Source organism: Vicugna pacos, chromosome 24, assembly GCF_048564905.1.
Source record: "Vicugna pacos chromosome 24, VicPac4, whole genome shotgun sequence".
In the NCBI taxonomy this organism is placed as follows: domain Eukaryota; kingdom Metazoa; phylum Chordata; class Mammalia; order Artiodactyla; family Camelidae; genus Vicugna; species Vicugna pacos.
This window is the reverse complement of record NC_133010.1, coordinates 20257722-20276584: the sequence shown is the minus strand read 5'-3', so window position 1 is coordinate 20276584 and position 18863 is coordinate 20257722. Positions and strand designations below refer to the sequence as shown.

Below are 18863 nucleotides of genomic sequence, written 5' to 3'. Positions count from 1 at the left end.
TCTAGGTATATCATTAACATTTCTCAGCAAATCTTTTAGTTTTGCATTTCTTCCTCTCCTAGGAGAACTGCTTACCTTAAGTTCCATTTCACTTTTGCTAGCTCTTTTGGGATAATTTCAGTTAGAGTCAGTTCCTTCCTGTTTGATCTTCGCTGACTCATCTTTTGTTCTTTTTGATGCCTACCATAAGGTCTTACTTACTCTGGGTCTAAGCCACAGTCAATCCTTTCTGGAACAAGGTGAGGTATAAATAAATAGAGTTCTTCTAGTCTGAGGCAGTAATTGTTCATAGCTCTAAGGCAGAAAGAAGGACTATCAAGGGATCTAAATATCAAAGCTAGCTCTAATAATCAATACGGGCATCTCATTTTTGTGACCCATTACACGGGTACAAGAAATATATATTAAATTATAAATCATTTACTTCTTTTAATTTCTATTTTAACACAGTTATTCTAAAAGACTATGATTACGATTACATTTTGGTCATTTGATATCCTTATTCTTTCTGAAGTTAGGTTGTATTAGCCTTTATGACAAGGTATTTGCTGGGGGCACCAGTTCATCAGAATTCACTGATATGCACTGTATAAGACTCCGAGGACCAGACTACTCTTACCCTCTCACTTAGAACTCAGTGAATTTTTAAAAATAATAATTAAAAAAAAAGTTTATCTATATACTATCCCTTTGTAAGAACTCAAAGTATTTTTGAAGATTTTAAAAAAATCCATGCAAGTTTATGGCTAAAAGTTATGAGGTTGCTGCATTCTTTCAAAGTAAATTTCCAATTAACTTTCAATGCTGAGGGTAGAAGGTTTTCCAAGCTTCCTCCTCCCCTATTTCTCTCCTCTTCCCTATATGTTGTCTTCTAAGATTCTATCCTTTGCTCTCCCAGCGGTGCCTCAACCACTCCTGAGCCCCTGGCCCTACCTATGCACCAACAATCCATTCCTTTCTCCAGTCTGTACGTCTCTCCTGAGGGCCAGTCTAGTCTATCCAACTGTTAATGAGAAGTTTCCATCTGGATGATCTTAAAAGCACCCTCAACCTCTAAAACTGAACTTGTTATTTTTATTACACCAAAATCTTATAAATTCTCCTAAATTTCCCATTTCAGCAAACATTACCTTTTACCATATTAGCCTTTTACAAGTCAGCAAAACTAGAAAGGTCAACCTTGACACCCTTCTCTTTGCTTCCCACAGTACAATGAATACTATTCTTTCTGTCCCATGAGTACCCCTCAGTTTTGTTCTCTCCCCTTCCTCTCTCCTACTTCTGTGTTCACACTCTGGAGGGGTCTTTAGTAATTGCCTTCTAACAGGTCTCCCATCCTCCAGCCTTCTTCTCCTTCATCACTTTCCTGCCATGGTTCTCTTTTTAAAACATGAACATGATCAAATTATTTTATATGTCAGTTATACCTCAACAAAACTGAACTTCAAAAAAAAAAGTCAATGGTTCAGTACTGGGTTCCTCGGGATTCCACACATAACTCTTCAAAATCTGGCCCTACCCTTCCAGAAGAATTCCTATCACTTCCTGAGTAATGAGAGGGAGTACAGCATAATGGTCAAGAACACTAGCACATAGTCAGCCTACCTGGGTCTGAATCCTGGCTCTGAATTTCTTGGCAAGGGCAAATTCTTAACCTATTTGTGCCTCATTTTCATTATCTGGAAAATGGGGATGATGGTGGCTATGCTTACCTAAATAACTGGGTTGTTTCTATTGCTGAACAGCAAGTACAAGAAGACATAACTGATATATTCTGAGGACTCAATAGATATTAGATAAAATTATCACCAACGCTATCCCTCCACAGTAAGTACTTCCTACTCCATACTCTTTAATCCCTTGCTCGTTATGCTGAGAAAGCTTCCCTATCCCCCTGCTGGGTCAGTACCTCCAAGATCCAACACAAATTCCCTTCACCATGATGTTCTCCTCCTTCCCCTAGGCAGTTAGTTACTCCTTCCCTTTATGCTCTGTAGACTTCATAAACCATCCCGTGGTTACACTTAGCACAGTATCATGTGTATTTTTCTGTATCTGACCCTCTCCTGCATCTTAAGTTAAAGCTCCTAAAGATTAGGGTTGTGTGTAATAATGTGTGCATGCCTCGCTCTATTGCTTTGTACAGTGCCTGATTTAACAGGCACACAACAGTTTTACTGAATGAACATTGTCCTTCACTTTATGGGACCAAATGGGCTTGACTTTGCAGCATGTTATTTTCTTGAGAGCCTCGGACCATGTCTTCCCCATCTTTGTGTCCTGGAAGCACCTAGAAGGACACACAGCAGACAAGAGCTGCTGAAAAATGCTTTGCTTGGTCCAGAGCCACAGTGACAAATTCAAATCTGTCCCTTTAAGGTACTTACCACCTGTCTACAAGATTCTTAAAGGGCTGGACTAAATAAGGAAATGTGAACTTTCACATCACGCTATTTACTATGAGGCACTTAAGTAAGATCATAAACACTTTATAACTTTACCTTTTGAAATCATATTGATTCCCTCCAGGACTTACGTCACTGCAAAGCGAAGTACAAGAGCTCTTTTTCTCCTCCAGGTTCTCATAATATACTGACATTAGTGACATGATTGTAATTTTCATTTCTAGTGTGACAGTTAAATATAGTTTTAATATCATTCTCTATCGGTGACTCAAAAAAAGCTTCTTTCTATTCTGACAGAATTGCCTTTGACCTGTTGAAGTGGTGAGGGACTAACATTTGAAAAGCTTCAAGAAAATTTCAGTGAGTGTAATATTTCTCATTTCTCACAGGTTTAACTTCAGATAGAATGATGATTTTCTAAGAGATGGAAGAACCTCTATCCTAGTAAAAATTTTACAAAATTTACAAAAGTTACAAAATAAAGCCTTCATTTTTATAAAAATAGAAATATGTTACACATTAAAATTTAAATATAAGATCTAGATGAACATAGACTAAGGTTGTATAATTTTGGGTCTTACAAGCTTCCTCTTTTTTCCTTATCTATATTTCTTCACAGTGAACTTGTATTGTTTACATAATGAGTTACCTTAAAAAAAAAGAATGCTTTTGTTATAAAACTGGTAATGATCTGTTAAAAATTAAGCTGTTGTCATTAAATTTACTTACCAAGAGATTCTCTCCCGCCATTCCTCTGTTGTTAAAAACCACACATCTAAAAACCAGGAAAGTAATTTTTGTTATGTTTACATATGATTCTCACAATATAATATTAAAATCATCTTACTGGCAATGGTTTAGAGCACTAGAAGTTTCTTAAAAATCTGCTCCAAAGACATGAGGATGCTTGACAATTTCATTTAAATGCACTGAAATGCATTTCTAGTTCTCTAAATTCAACGTGTGGGTTCAAACCAGAAAACTGTGTATCAAAGTGATGTTAAATTTCCCTACCAAAAGCAGAATTTTTGTAACTTCTTCCTATGTATATGGGTAGGCCTCCAATAAATATTATTAAAACAATTCTGAGTACAAGTCAGACTTAAGCGTTTTTGCTTCAAATTAAAAAAAGTCCCCTACCTATTCTATTTGTAACATTAGTAAGTATCTATTCCCATCCTGAGAAACAGCTCTTATTCCCCTGCAGCTCAGCACCCAGAGAGCATGGGACCAGAGTTGGAAGGTTGGGCCCCCACTAGGCTACTGCTTGGTGTTCAGTTGACCTAGGGGAGGGAAGACTACCTGTGTGTCCTATAATCCTGTTTTCCTCTCCGTCAAGGGTCATATGTGAAGGGCGTTAATGCTCACAGTAAGTACACAGCAGTTAGCCAGTTAGCAGCTTTACACAGTCATTCTGCATTGAAAAAACTCCCTAACAACCATAACCCCCTCTAACAAAATCCTGACTTGTGTCTGCATGGGTTCTCTTTGATTTAGTGAATCTATATTCATGTTGATTAAAATTCATTTTGTTTTTTTCTATCTACTTATTTAATTAACCAAGGCCATTTAAGGTTCTAATTCCCTTCTCTGTTTTTTTTTTTTGTATTTAAAATGTTTATTATCTTTGTTTTCATGATGTGTTTAACATAGAAGAAACAAATACAAGAAGCCTATAATTAAGAATATATGTGGGAGGTGGGGGGGTGAAGCTCAGTGCTAGAGCACACACCTGGCATGCTCAGGGTCCTGGGTTCAATTGCCAGCACCCCTTTTAAGGGAAAAGATAAAAAATTAAAAAAAAAAAAACAAAAAACACCCCCTGCCCAAAAAGAACATACATATGTGACAGTTTTATATGTAATCTAATTCCCTTCTTTCAGGTGCTGCTGATCACTGGGTTCTAAGCACCAATGAACTGACTGCCTTAGTGAACATTCAAGATTCTGACTCTCCTCCCAGGGGTTTAGATTCCAATTCAGGATATGTTTTTACAGAGAAGTTCTTTGCATCTGAAAGGTCACATAGAGAGTTTTATTAAGCCCAACTGCAAGAAGAAAAATGTTTTAAAATCTCATAAATCTAATTTGAGAAAAAGCTAGAAAGATAACATTTTATTGACTAGTCAAAGAAAGATCTTAAATATACTATAAAAACATGTAGGAAAGTTAGAGCAGGGTCAGTTAGTCCTCGATCTTTTCTTGCTAAAAAGAATGGCAAAACAGTTAGCTACTTGCATTTACTTGCAGAAGCACCTAAGTAACACAGGTATCAGGGCTACAGTTAATTGTGACCTTGAAGCTCTGAGTCATTCAGAAAAGAACCACTTTCAGAGTGCAAACACTATGTACGGATAAAAATGGCTTCTGGGGCAAGACATCATCATGTGAATGTCCCTGTGAGAAGGGACCAGAACTAGTGAGTGGCAGGAAAATGATGTGCAGACTCAGGAAAAAGCAGCCTATACATCTGGGATTTTCTTCCAAACTGCAGACTGGGATAGCTGTACTTTCTTTAGGGAACTTTGAAAAGTAAATCACTGCTCTATCTCTTGCTAGAGGAAGAACTGCAGTGACCTCTCCATAGGCCTTTGTTCCTGCCAAAGTTCAATCAGTAGCCATCGTCATTGAATATACTTGCAGCCTTGGAAATGAGGCAGCAAGGGAAAGGGAGAAAGCAGCTGTGGAGGAAGGCAGAGTGAGGGCTGCAGTCTGGTCGCTTTCTCCCACTCCAGTGGTGAGAAGCAGCTAGCTGCTTTCATTTAACGCCTTTTCAGCCCCAACTGGCATCAAGGGACACTTTACATATAACACTAAAAAAGCTGGTTGTGAAACAACCTAAGACATTTGATAAGCCCCTACTGATTTTATAACAGCTCTCTCCAAATAATTTTTACAATTTCTACCAAGCAACACTATGCTGTACATTAGAAACTGACACACTGTAACTGGCTATACTTCAATTTAAAAATTTTTTTCTCCCAATTTTAAAGGGTATGTCTATGAGGGAAACTGTTCTGCAGAACTTATTTTTCTTACATATTTTAACTATTTAAATTTTCTTTCTCACAATAGGGACAATATAAATAAAGAGAAGAAATATTAAATAAATAAAATCTGGTATTAAGAACTTTCTATGACAACAGAACACGTAAACTAGGAAAGCAAGTGACTTTCGTTTAATGAAGGTTAGATAAGAGGCAGAAAGCTACCCACAACATGGGATTTCTCAGCCTCGGGCACTGCAGACATTTTGGATCAAATACTTCTTTATAGTGGAGCTGCTGAGAACCACTGTTATAGTGAAATGGACTAGATAGCCTTGAATCTGCTCAAGCCCAGTGATCTAACAGAATAAAGGGATTTTATCAGACAACTTTAAATATTATTCTAGTTCTAAGATTCCATAAACCTTTGAGTCTATGAATAGAAATAATAATCAGCAAAGGGTGAAGTGAAAGAAATATTCGGAGATCACTATGCTGATTTCAGATAATAACAACAGATAATATTTATTTGTGTTTACTATGTATCAGATCATCTTCTAGGCATTTTACATGAGTATTAATATTGGAATAACTCATTCGTTCAACAATTTATTTAACAGACTAGTTGCTGAACTAAAGATTGACTTAGAGCTTGTAGGAGAAAAACAAAATAAAAATATAAAGTTCCTGGCCTCAATCTAGTTTGGCTGAAAGAAAATGCGTCATATTTTCAGTTGAGTGACCTCAACACAAGGCAGTGTATGATTTAATGTCTCATGAGTGGTAGAGATAATAAAGCCTTATGTGGTCAGGCTGGGCAAAACTGATTAGGAAAGGATTCATGAAAAAAGCAGATAGATCTTATGCTGAGACTCAGAAAATGGTAAAGATTTCAGCAGAAGGAAAGTGTGGGATACAATATGAGCTGAAGGAAGCAATGTGAGCAAAAACATAAGGTAGGAATATATAAAAGTTTCTAAGGGATGAGAAAATACATCATCTTAGCTGAAACATGGCTACATAGTAAGATAATGATAGAAAATAAAGGTGGAAAAATAGGTTAGGACCAAAATAGGCATAAGGTTCAGCATGCCAGGTTTAGAAAAGATGACACGGAGGTTCTGCTTCCAGAAATGTCATGGCAGATCCTACTGGGTGAACCCTTCCATAGAATAATAACTGTAAACCTTTTTTTTTTTTTAGCTTTTTTTTGGGGGGGGATTAGGTTTATTTATTTGTTTGTTTTTGGAGGAGGTACTGGGGATTGAACCCAGTACTATAAGCTCTTAATAAATTATAAAGGCAACAGAAGAATCATAGCAGGTAGAAACTAAATGGGGGTTGACACTTGAGAGAAAAAAATGGCATTGGGTGAGTTTCCTATTTTTGTAGCTTCTCGCCCAAGTGGAGGCATCAGTTGGTATTACTCAGTAATGGATAAAAGTCAAATAGATATGGTCAGTCTCATGGGCTTGAAAACTAGAAAACAGAGTTTGGTGCAACTACAGCAGTTAGAAAGTAACAGGGAGATCTCAGAAAAGAGAGAGATACATAGGCATACATATTTTTTTCTAGATAAAAAAACTGGGCCCAAAGCCCTGGCTGAACCTTCTGTGAGACAGACTCCAAGCAGTCCAATTAAGGATGCAGAACTGAACAGAGATTTCAGCTGCTGTCTACCACAGAGGAGACAGAGTTTGAAGTTTGAGTTTAGCCAAATTAAGTGCATAATAAAACAAATAAAAATTAATCTTTAGAAAAATATATAGAAACTCTTTAGAAAAATATAACAGAATCCAGAGTCTCTAAAGTGGATCATTCAAACTGCTCAGAACAAAATCCAAAATTACTAGACCATGAAGAAACAGGAAAACATGATCCATATGCAAGAGATAAGATAATCAATCTAACTGACCCTGAGACAGTCCAGATGTTAGAATAGGCGAGGATTTAAAGCAGCTATTCTAACTATATTCAAGGACATAAAGGAAAATAAGCTTCTAATGAATTAAAAAATAGGAAATACCAGCAGAGGAATAAAATATCAAAAATGGAAAATCTAGATCAAAAAATATAAAACTCACTGGATTTGCAAATTGGAGTTCTAATCTCAAGATGAGAGAGAAAAAAAGATTAAAAAAAATGAACAGAACTTCAGTGATTTGGGGAACATTATCAAAAGATCTAACATGTAATTTTGATCCCAGAAGGAGAGAAGAGAGAATAGGGTAGAAAAATATGTGAAGGAATAATGGCCCCAATTTTTCCAAATGTGATAAAAAGACTAAACTCAGAGACTTAAAAAGAGAAAGAAAAGTAATAAGGGAAAAAGGGAACAAAAAAACTCCCAGAAAACAAATAGTAAAATAGTAAACTATATATCTTTTATATGAATAATTACATTAAATGTAACTAGACTAAAAATCCAATAAAAAGGCAGAAATTGTCAGACTGGATGAAAAAGCCAAGACCTAACTGTATGCTATCTACAAGCAATACACTTTAAGTATAAACACACAGATATTTTGAAAGTTAAAGTGTAGAAAAAGATGTGTCACATGAATGGAAAGTATAAGAAGGCTGGAGTGGCTACAGTAATGTCAGACAGTCATCACAACCAGAGGTAAAGAAGGACGTTTCATAATGGTATAAGAGTTCATTTATAGAATGACTAACAACCATGAATGTATATGTGACTAGTAACAGGTTCCAAATACATAAAGCAAAAATTAACAGAAATGAAGAAATAGAAAATCTACAATCATAGTCGATTTTAACATCCTTCTATCAAGGAGACAAAAAAATTAGTAAGGATATAAAGTGTATGAATAACAGTATCAACTATCTTAACCTAATTTACATTTATATAATGCTATATCCAACAACATAATACATATCCTTTTTAAAAAATGGTAATATTAAACATTTCTAATCTCATTAAGATCATAAAGGCATTAAGACAGATAAAAATAATTCATGTACCTTCTTCTAGAAAGTGAAGCATCACAAATTATACACATAATTAACAAGAATGTTACTAACTGTATTATACATACCTAACTCCTGATTGTCACATGGTAATGGAGAACACTGAAAGTTAATTCATAATTCAAGAACCTCATTCTCTTGTTTCAACTCTTCCCCTACAAAATCTATTCCTTGAGTAGGAAACATGACTTGTTTGCCTGTCCTGTCTTTAATTTCCCTGATAACACTGAGTCCTATCACATATTACAGGTTTATGTTATCTGAATAGGCAACAATCATGGGATTTGAGGAGTTGGTTGTTTCCAAATTAAGAGCTTGAGACATCCAAGGGTGTAAAAAAGTAGAAAAGGAGAGTTCAAAAATGACCAGCATTTCAAAGAGCCTAACAGAAATGATACATTTTTCTGCAGCAAGGGTATACAGTTGAATCTGAACCCTGTCACACACTAATTGTCTAATTTTGGTGAAATTACCCACACTATATTTCTGGTTTTGGTTGGTCAAATGGGGATAATAATATATATCTTGGAATTGGGTACATATTAAATAAGATAACCTAGGTATTGCATCTAGCAAGGGCCCTATCAAATGGCAGGCACTCAACAAAGCTAAATTTAATTACAGTAAGCCAAAATACAATTCTAATTATTTTTTTGTTGAACACAAGCTCTAAGTGGCCCTATAAATTAAAAAAAAAGACCAGCAAGTTAATAATTTAATTAAATAGTTTATTTTTTAGGCATAATATTTCAAAACCAGTGGCTACAAGGGGAAAAAGAGTTATAAAGCTATCCTTAGCTTGAGGAAGCTGAAAACCTTATTATACAACTAACATCAGGCATTCTCTTTCAGCGATCTCTTATAACATCTTATTGGAATTTTTTTTTTCTCATTAGCTCTCCCATTTTCCCAAACATTTACTCAGCTGCTTTCTGATGTTCTCATACTTTATCTTACTCATTTGAATTCTAGCTGGGTCTTTTTGGTATTTCTGTACATTCTATTAACTTAAGTTGTAGGCCAGTGGAACTAGTCTACAGAAAACCCTGTTTAATAACAAAAGAGATCTACATTAATATAATATGCAGTAATAGGAATTATTCCAGTGTCATAGATCACTGCTGGCAACTTTATTTCCCAAAACCGAGTCAGAGACATGTACATGTTCCAGGATGTAGATTCCAGCTGCCACTCCATCTTAACAAGGCATTACCTTCCTTTTGGCTGTACCACTCATTGCCTGGCCAGGCACACTGCTGTCTCTAGGCCCTCCTGGGATGGTTTCTCACCTGGTAATAGGGCTGAGGCAGGAAGTACCTCATTTCCATCTGACCAGACAAAAAGAGTGAGGCTCTTCTTTAAGCCAGACAATGGCCTGAGTCACTCCTTTAACTTTCATAGTTAATACTTTAAAAAATGTTCATTATGGGCCAATGTTCTTCATATACATTACATGCAATCCTTATAACCCTATGAAGTATAGCTATCTTTACAGATGAGAACACTGAGGCACAGAGTGACTACATAACCTGTTCATGGTAGTGTGTGACAGAGTTGAGGTCTCAATCGAGGCAGATCTGACTCAGTGTTCCACTTAACCAGCTCACTATGTTGCCCCATGCTGTCTAAGCTAGGAAGATTAAAGTCTCTTTTTCCAAAGAAGATGGGTGCTCTGAACAGAGTACCCTTTGAGTGCATGTCAGCTCTGATAAAAAGGGCTTTGTCCCTGAAAGTTGGTTAACTGAGATAACATTTTATAGTGGAACATCTAACAGTTCCCTAGAGAATGAGACCACTTGTCAGTATCCACGATAACTTCTTCCAGAAATACTATTAAATAAGCTAATCTCTTCCTTCAGAGCTTCCTAATATTTAGTATTATTTCATCTAACCAGCTTCATGAACAATCAGATCTAAACTCATTCTCAAAACTTTAAAAAGCAAATTATTTTTAAAAACAAATGATAAAAATACTTCTAGATAAAAATATTCTGGTGTTAACTTAAAATGACTTCTTATCTGAAAAACTGCTTTTAGATTGGGGAGTAGTCAACACTTGTCCTTTTGTTTCACTGTCTGATTTTTTTAGTTCAGCTTCCCCTTCCTTCCTCCCTCAGGAAGAGTCTGTAGATGACCACCCACCACACACTTCTAATGCTTCAGGAAAAGCTAAAACGTCACCTCAAGCTTAGTCTCCACTGATGATACTTCCCCTAATTAAAAAATGTGCAAACCCAAACTCTAAACTGGAAAGTAATGGAACATTTAAAAGTAGTCAAATTTTAACCACTTTTAAATCATCTCCCACTTCAAATCTCTCAAACATGTGAATGATGGACAATGGCATTCTTGCTACCAAAAGGTGAGCTCTGTGGTGAAGGACAGGAAATCCTGATCCTGTCTAACCACAGAAGAAAACCGGTGCTTTTGTTAGAGCAGGCAGGTAGCTAGATATGAACAGAGAAAGGGGGACACGGGCCAAACGGCAGAAAACCATACACCCTGTGAACAATGGGGAGTCCTTGGACAGATCAAGAAAAGCAGGAACCTCTGTACTGATAAGAAACCATATATTCTGGGTTGACAAGTGTCCTGGAGACAGATAAAGAAAGGTGAGACAAGACAAGAATCTCCACTATCTGAATGTAACCTTTAGCCCATTATGAACTCCATCCAAAAGTAACCTTTTGCTTATTATGACCTAATCTGACTTCTGGATCAAGACTAAGTAGGGACAAAAAAAATCCCTCTTTCCCGTTCCAGGAAGGTACGGCTGGGATGAAGATCAGGAAAGATGACCCCAAACCCCTCCCTGCCAATAAATATTTTGCCCACTCACTTTGTTTTTTTTTTAGCCGTCCCCACGCCCCCCCCTTTTTTTTTTGAGTAAAAGTAGATTTGTTTAGAGAGACATACACTCCACATAGAGTGCAGGCTATCTCTGAAGGCAAATGAAAGGCCGAGAGATGCAGGGTTGGGTGTTTAGTTTAAAGTAAAAATGGATACACACTCCATAGACAAGAGTGCAGGCCATCTTAGAAAGCAAGACAGAGAGAACGACAGCCCATTCATTGTCATACCCATATAACCAGCTTGCCAAGGAAACTCGAGGCAGGTATCCACCTGCATCTGCCCACTCTTTTCTTGAGTGTGTACTATCTATCCCTTAATAAATCCTTGCTTTGCTTTCTTGATCTCCATGTCTTGTTTCTGAATTTCTGAATTCTTTCTGCGACGAAACAAGAACCTGCTTGCTGACAACATTATCTGTATTTTAAAAAGTATGGCAAGAAGGAAATAAACTTGTATCTTGTTTAAGTCACTGCTATTTTGAGTTTTCTGTCACTTGTAGCCAATCCTAGGTCTCTCTAATGCATTTCTTCCCTACTACTGCATACTCTTGGTCACTTCCACTAGGCTGTGCATATGCATTTTGGGAATACAGGTACTGATACTGTACTTTACAGTACCAAAATACTTAAGAACTGACCTAGATTTCAGTGAGCTTATTATTATATAATTCAGGGTGGGTCACTCTTTTTTTAATATTAGTTGGGGGTGGAATAAAATAGCAGATGCAGGCTCTCAATAAAAGAGGTCAGAGTAAAAGATGTTCTCAGTTACTGTTTTTCTCCCTGACTTTGGTAGTAGTGCTGGAAGTTAGTTCAGAGAATGAAAAAAGATTTTAAGAAAATAGGTAAACTGAATAGTATCTATTAGGCTGTGTTGCCGAATATAATTTTTAAATTTATTTTTTGTTCATTTATTAATGGAGATACTGGAGATTGAACCCAAGACCTCACGCATGCTAAGCATGCACTTCAACCACTGAGCTATAGAATTTTTTTAAAAAGAAACCTTGAAGGCATGGATGAGATTTCTAACTACTTCATCAATCACATAGGTATAATTTATTAGAAGGAATGACTCTCTCTCCAGTCCTCTTGTTTCTATGAGGGCTTCTCCCTAAATACACTCCTGGCCTCCTGGCCACTTTTACTTTATTTGCTCTCCAGGAGATGAAGGACTTACTGATTGATAAAATTTGGAAGAATGACTGGGGTTTTCTGGCTCGTCAATTCTCTTCTCCCCTCAGGGGCAAGTTAATCAGGGAGTACAATGAAGATAGACTATGTGCAAGCAGGCCCAGTGTTCCTCATTCAATTCCATTTACCTTTTGACTCCTCACAATTACCTTAAACAAACCTTAGCTTAGATTCTTTCCCTTATTAATCTTTCTTTTATTTTTTTAAGAAGGTCAGATATTAACTTTATTTTTAATGGCCCTTTTGAAACAGCAGTAATAACATGCAGTGCTTGCATTATGCTTTTTACCTTATTAATTGAATTGGTGGACCTTAACAGAAAAGTTCTGTGTCTTTGTTTCCAGATACAGGATTTTTTTTTTTTTACTTAACAGTAACCACAGTACACTCTTATGTTTCATTTGTCCATATGCCAGGAGTTGAGTTCTTTCTAATGTCTAAGTCGTATCTCACCAGTTAAAGCATCAACGGTTCTCTGGTGACCTGACAGAATTCATGACCCTCCCTACCTACTCAACCTTTACATAAGGTAGTAACTGGGGCCTGAAGACAAGTGCACCCTCATGATATTGGGGTGCTCATACTGCTTATGAAACTCTATCGTACAAGAGACATTATAATAATATCAAAGCATTCCTGCAAGGAAATTAGATGTTTATATTTCCCAAGAGGTAGGCTTGCTCGTATTTGCTCTTTAAATTATTTTTAAAAAAAGTTCTACTTTGCTCAGGGAATAGAAAATCTGGGAAGGAGGACATAAACATCTGTAAAGACCTATTTGCTCAGGGCGTGAAACCAAATACTTTACACATTCTAGTTCATTTAAACTCTGTAGGAAGTGAAAAGCTATGACTGGTGTCACTCACTAAGCAGCACTTCCTGCATTTGAACCTAGACCTGGCTCTAAAGCCCAAGCACTTTTCCCGATATTACATAGCCTTCTGCAAGCTCTGTTAATTACTAGATCTCATGTAACAGTATTAGTGACTTAGATCTGTTTTGCAACCTAAGGACTCAACCCAGCCTTGGGCTAAAGTTGGAGATGTGTGTTGTAATTCAGCAGTCTTTGAAACTACCTGGCTGTCTGTGATAGGTTGCAAACACATTTAATAGCCTTTCCGGTTAAATGTGGAGTGAAGGTGAAGTCTGTATCTCTACCCTCTGACTCAAGGCTACACATGACTTGCTTTGACTAAACTATGGCAGGAGCAACACTGAGACTTCTCAGCTTGAGCCTGAAGGAGCCTTGCAGCTTTCACTTTTGGATCCTTGGAAAGCTCTGCGTCCAGGTGAATTTAGAGTGAGCCTGAGGTGGATAAGAGACCACATGGAGCTGAGATGAGTCATTCCTGCTGAGCCTTCCAAGCACAGAGTTGTCCTGGCTGCTGACCACAAATGCACGAATGAACCCAGGCAAAACCAGAAGAACCCCCTAGCAGAGCTCAGCCCAAATTGCTGACCCACAGAATTGTGACCAGAATGGTTGTTGTTAGCCATTAAGTATAGGAATAGTTTGCTATATAACAAAAGCTAACCCTCTCCAATGTAAATTTTGAGATTCCTTGCAGTTAAAAACAAACAGGGATAGGCTAAAAGGCCATTGAAGAGTTCGCTGATCATTGCTTATTCATACATTCTGCTATCTTCAAGCCCAGTGTGATTCAGCGTTAGAGTTCCCTACACCCAAATAAGCTGGGTCTTCAAGCAACTCACAGTGACCTAGTCCAGCCTTTCCCTCTCATAGGCTCCATGTGGTAAGGACAATTTCTCACAACTCTCTGAATCTCCTCATAGTACCCAGCACAAAGCCTTCCTTATATCATACATTCTCAATAAAATTTCTGAATCAATAGAAGAGATTTTAATCCTTAGGAGAGCTAGAACCTTCCAACAGCTTTGAAGTGCAGTATAATGGTAGTCATGGTAGTAAAATTCAGCAACTTTTACAAGTGATGGAAGAAAGCCATGCATACTGGCAACTCCAGGGTTTATGAGATTCAGTCCTTCAGTTTTAACAATGTGGTTTTTAAAAGCACTTTTAAGTCTTGGAAGACAGTTCAGGTCAAGTATAGAATCAGCAATTTAAATATGTACAAAAGGATTTATGATCTGTACTTTTTGAACATGACTAAGTTTTAGCAAAAAGCAAACAAAAACAACTGGAATCAAGCTTCACATCTAACTGGATGGTGCTTAATTATGAAGTCCTGCTCTTGCTTAGTGCACATTTAATTGGAACCATAATTCTGGAACACCATGTCAAAGCTTTCAAGAGACTGTCACCTCATGAACAAAATAGGCTTTATCTGTGAAAACTCAGAATTAACTTCTTAAAATTGAACATTATGGCATTTTCTTTTCTATATCAAAATGGTTTTATTAATATAAAATCAACATCAGTTTTTCACCCAAACAAGAGTTTCAAGTTTAAGAAAAGATACAGCTCTACTTTAAATGCAATTCAAGAGTGTTCCACCACAATAATTACCATCAGCTAAAAAAGACTGAGGCACAAAAAAGCAGTACCTTTCACAATGACTCTGCTTTAAAATTTTAGAGCTGAGCCAGAAACCTAAAGTTGCTAAGTTGCTGGCAAAAATTAAATAGTGTCTGGTAACTGAACTGAATAATGGGTACTCAAAAATGCTGTGCCATCATTAACTGAACACTGGCCATGTGCACCTGCAAACTCAGGTGGACAGAAAAGGCACAGATCATCTCTGGAAAAATCAGGGTGACCTACAAGCCGATGCTGAATATTTTTTACACTTGGGATCTGAGCCAATGAGAAAGATTAGTGGATCAAGGGCCAAACATGGAGTATGACATGAGGGCCACTGTGTAGTCTCTCAGGGGTTTGTAACTGCTATTCTCCATAGTAACCCCTTCACTGGGGCCTACTGCTTCCTAGACCTGGTCCTATGTCAATTCCTAGGTGATGCCAATTTCATTCATTCATTCAACCAAAATCTGGCGAGCACCTGTTCTGCTAAGTGCTATTTCCTGTGAGATAATTCAGTGATGCATTTTCCTGAAAAAAAGACGTAAAGGAGGAAGTAGGAAAAATAACAATTTAGGGGATTGCTTAATCCATGTAAGAAATAACAAGTATTTCTGAAACAAACATGTGGACATATTTAAGCTTCATTCAGAATGAATTAAGTGAAAAATAGAAGAAATCTCTCACTGGTACCTGTATCCCAATTCTTCACTAAGGTGGATCATATGAAGGATATAAGATTCCTTGCTTGTTCCGGTGAGGCCAGGCAACAGTAAGACAGTAGGTCTGCTGCTGGCATCCGTATAACATTTACTGTTATCATTATCAAACCAGTCCAGTGAAATCTGTCCTCCATCTGCAGTTTTAATGAGTTCACTGAAAGCAATAATTCAACAGATATATTCATTAAGTGTTTCAAATCATGTCTTAATATTAGTTCTTAATTTATATATACATATGACATATATGACATTATTTGGTGATCTCAAAATAACTTTTTCCCAGTATTCATGAACACACACAGCACTTTCTCTCATTACAAGAATATCATGGAATTAGTACCATAAAGTATTTCCAGCAACATCAGTAAAAGGTAGCATATAAAAATGAACTTCAGGTTTCCCAGCCATCTTGGCAGCTCTTGGTTGGGACTCGTCCCACACCTAAGTCAGGAAGATGATGGCTGCACAGAAGACGAAAAAGTCGCCGGAGTCCATCAAATCTAGACTCCAACTTGTTATGAAAAGTGGAAAGTATGTGCTGGGGTACAAGCAGACTCTGAAAATGACCAGACAAGGCAAAGCAAAACTGGTCATCATCGCGAACAACTGCCTGGCTTTAAGGAAGAAAATCTGAAATAGAATATTATGCCATGTTGGCCAAAACTGGTGTCCATCACTACAGCGGCAAAAATATTGAACTGGGCACAGTGTGTGGAAAATACTACAGAGCATGCACACTGGCTATCATTGATCCAGGTGATTCTGATATCATTAGGAGCATGCCAGAACAGACTGGTGAAAAGTAAATTGTGTACAATTTTTCTTTAATAAAATTGGGCAGAGCTTGTTTAAAAAAAAATGAACTTCAAAGTATTTCAAACATTTATCTTAATCATTTTCTCATTACTCTAAAATACCCAGCATATAACCCCTATTTGATTGAGATCACCCAAATAATTCAATAGGGAATTATGAATAAGTAAAATGCTGATCTGATCACCACTCTAGCTCTTTGACTCAGTAATGCAGTCTCCTCAGAGTATATTACAAAATTTGTTTCTTAAACATAGTAAAATACTTCTCACATAGTATCTATGAACTTGAAGAATTTTTCCAAACAAATAGTGCAAGTTCCAGGCAACAAAAGAAACTCCAGAAGGACTAGATGACTCAGGAAAATTAATAATAGGCATCATTTAAATCTTCTGGTTACTGATAGATGCTGGATCGTATCTTTAACACCTCAAGGACATTATCTTCAAGAATCCATTTGCTCATCAATATGAAGTCCTTTTACGGGGGTCCACACAAAATCCAAAATAACTGGCTTCTTCTCACCCCCACCCCCATCTCAATGAATTGGTGCGTATCTTCAAAGGATCTATGTCCTCAGGAACAGATGCATGACAAATTGGAAAAGAGTAACCCCCAAACAGTTCTCTCATCTTAGAAATAAACCATTTATATCAGAGCACCCCTACAAATGGTGAAAGTATTTTCCTGTAGCTGAGTGTGCGTGGCGGACATACCTTCCATTTTCATTCCCCGTCTTTTCTACATACTTAATAAACCAGAGGTTCCATTAACCAAGAACTGGGAGCATGCAAAAAAACTATGATTTTGAAGAAATGACTGAAAATGGAAATTTACTTACTTCCTGTACTGCACCGGGGGCTTGGAAGTGATGAAAGGTCTCAGCAGTGTCTGTCCTCGACTCTCCCAGCACCAGACGGTCGGGTAGTACGTTTCTGTCACCACGGGGCAGTGGTCCTGAAGGAAGCGGCTGAAACCCTCGCCCCCTGTCACTAACTGGGGCTTCTGTGGGAAAAGCGGTATTAGTGAAGGGTCCAGAACAGAGTGAAGTTTCTGCCAACCGTAAATCAGAAACAAGCGCAGACTCGACCCTCATGCGCGCGATTCCTCGGATTACAAAATCTTCTGGAAGCCTCACGCCAGAAATTCAAACACAACGAACTCAAGCGTGCGTTGTCGAACCCTCCAGGGAAAGGTGTAAGGGACGGAAGGGAATCATTCTCGAAAGTGCTAAAAGGAGCATTGCCGAGCAGGTTTGCCGGGTTAGCGAATGGTGGCAGAGTAGTGTCGCCCGCGCAGAGGTCAGCAGGGTCCTGTGCGCGCTCAAAGGGCATCCATGAGATGTCGGGGGAAAGGACAACAACTCGGGAGCGGCATGCTCGCCCCCAGGACGGCCGCAGCCACTTGTCCCTGCCAGCGGTAGCCTCCGACTTTGCCTGTTACCGCTTCCGGCAAAGCTGCCCGCGGCCCTGAGCCTGGCGCCCGTGCCATCCCCCCGGCTCACCTTGGCAATGCTGCTCAGGTAGTAGCAGGCGTAAGCGACGCTGAAGCCCAGGATCAGGGATAAGCCCACTCCAGAACCGAAGAAACCAACCCGGACTTGATGCTCCAGGTAGAGGGAGAGCTCCCGGGAGAGCAACCTCAGGTCCATGGCTAAGCGCTGCATGGCCCGGGGACCGAGCGCGCGGCTCCTGCGGCGGGAGGCCGGCCAGTCGGCGAGCGAGTGAAAGCTGGCGCGGCGCCGCCGCGGACCCTCGACCAGAGCGTCTCCTGCCGGGCAGAGCTCGGCTTCCGCCCTCGGGCGCGGCCCAGAGGCCCCGGGAGGCGTAGCCCGGCGGGCTAGACGCCGCCGGCTCCGCCCTGGCTTCCCCGGGGCCGCCCCCACCGCGAGCCACTCAGGAGCCTTCCAGAGTCGCGGTTCCCAGCCCCGCCACCGAAAGAGCGAACTGGGTCTCTCGGCCAGGTCGCAATCGGCCTGAGTGAGCCCCCGGAATGGGGAGAAGCAGACGCCGACTTCGGAGAAGGAAATGGGCCTGGCAGCGCGCGTTCAGGTCCCCGGGTGGGCACCTGACCAGTGACCTTGAACGATCCTGCACGGCGGAGGGTCTCGTTAATCCTTCCTGTAAACTGGCCGGTTTAGAGTGCTCGGGAAGTGTGCCTTGGAGTTAAAGATTTGGGGAGTTAATGCCAAAGATAGGAGAACGCACCACGTAGTAAAATTCAGTAAGTAAGTAACTAAGTAAGTAAGTAAGTAAGTAACTAATTAAAAAATCCTACATCCTCCAGGAAGCTATGTGGCCCCCAAAGACTATAGAAAGAGGAAGAACAGTCTATAAACAATCAACAGTGAGGGCATTCATACTTGACTTTAAATTTCTGAATTATGCCTTAAATGAGAAGTGG

The 18863-nt window shown here is 38.9% G+C and overlaps 1 protein-coding gene and 1 pseudogene across 1 annotated transcript in view; one reads left to right on the top strand and one right to left on the bottom strand.

Moving 5' to 3' along the window:
• Positions 1-18407, bottom strand: part of ABHD3 (abhydrolase domain containing 3, phospholipase) — a 31918-nt gene extending 13511 nt beyond the window's left edge. Inside the window, exons 1-4 of the mRNA XM_006205114.4 lie at positions 17965-18407; positions 17302-17465; positions 15619-15801; positions 3135-3180 (exon numbers count right to left, since the gene is read on the bottom strand). Of these exons, the coding sequence (XP_006205176.2) occupies positions 3135-3180; positions 15619-15801; positions 17302-17465; positions 17965-18126 (555 nt within the window). The 5' untranslated portion in view covers positions 18127-18407. The remainder of the gene's footprint in view (positions 1-3134; positions 3181-15618; positions 15802-17301; positions 17466-17964) is intronic.
• On the top strand, positions 16102-16453 carry LOC102537638 (large ribosomal subunit protein eL30 pseudogene; annotated as a pseudogene).
• Positions 18408-18863: the final 456 nt, after the last annotated feature.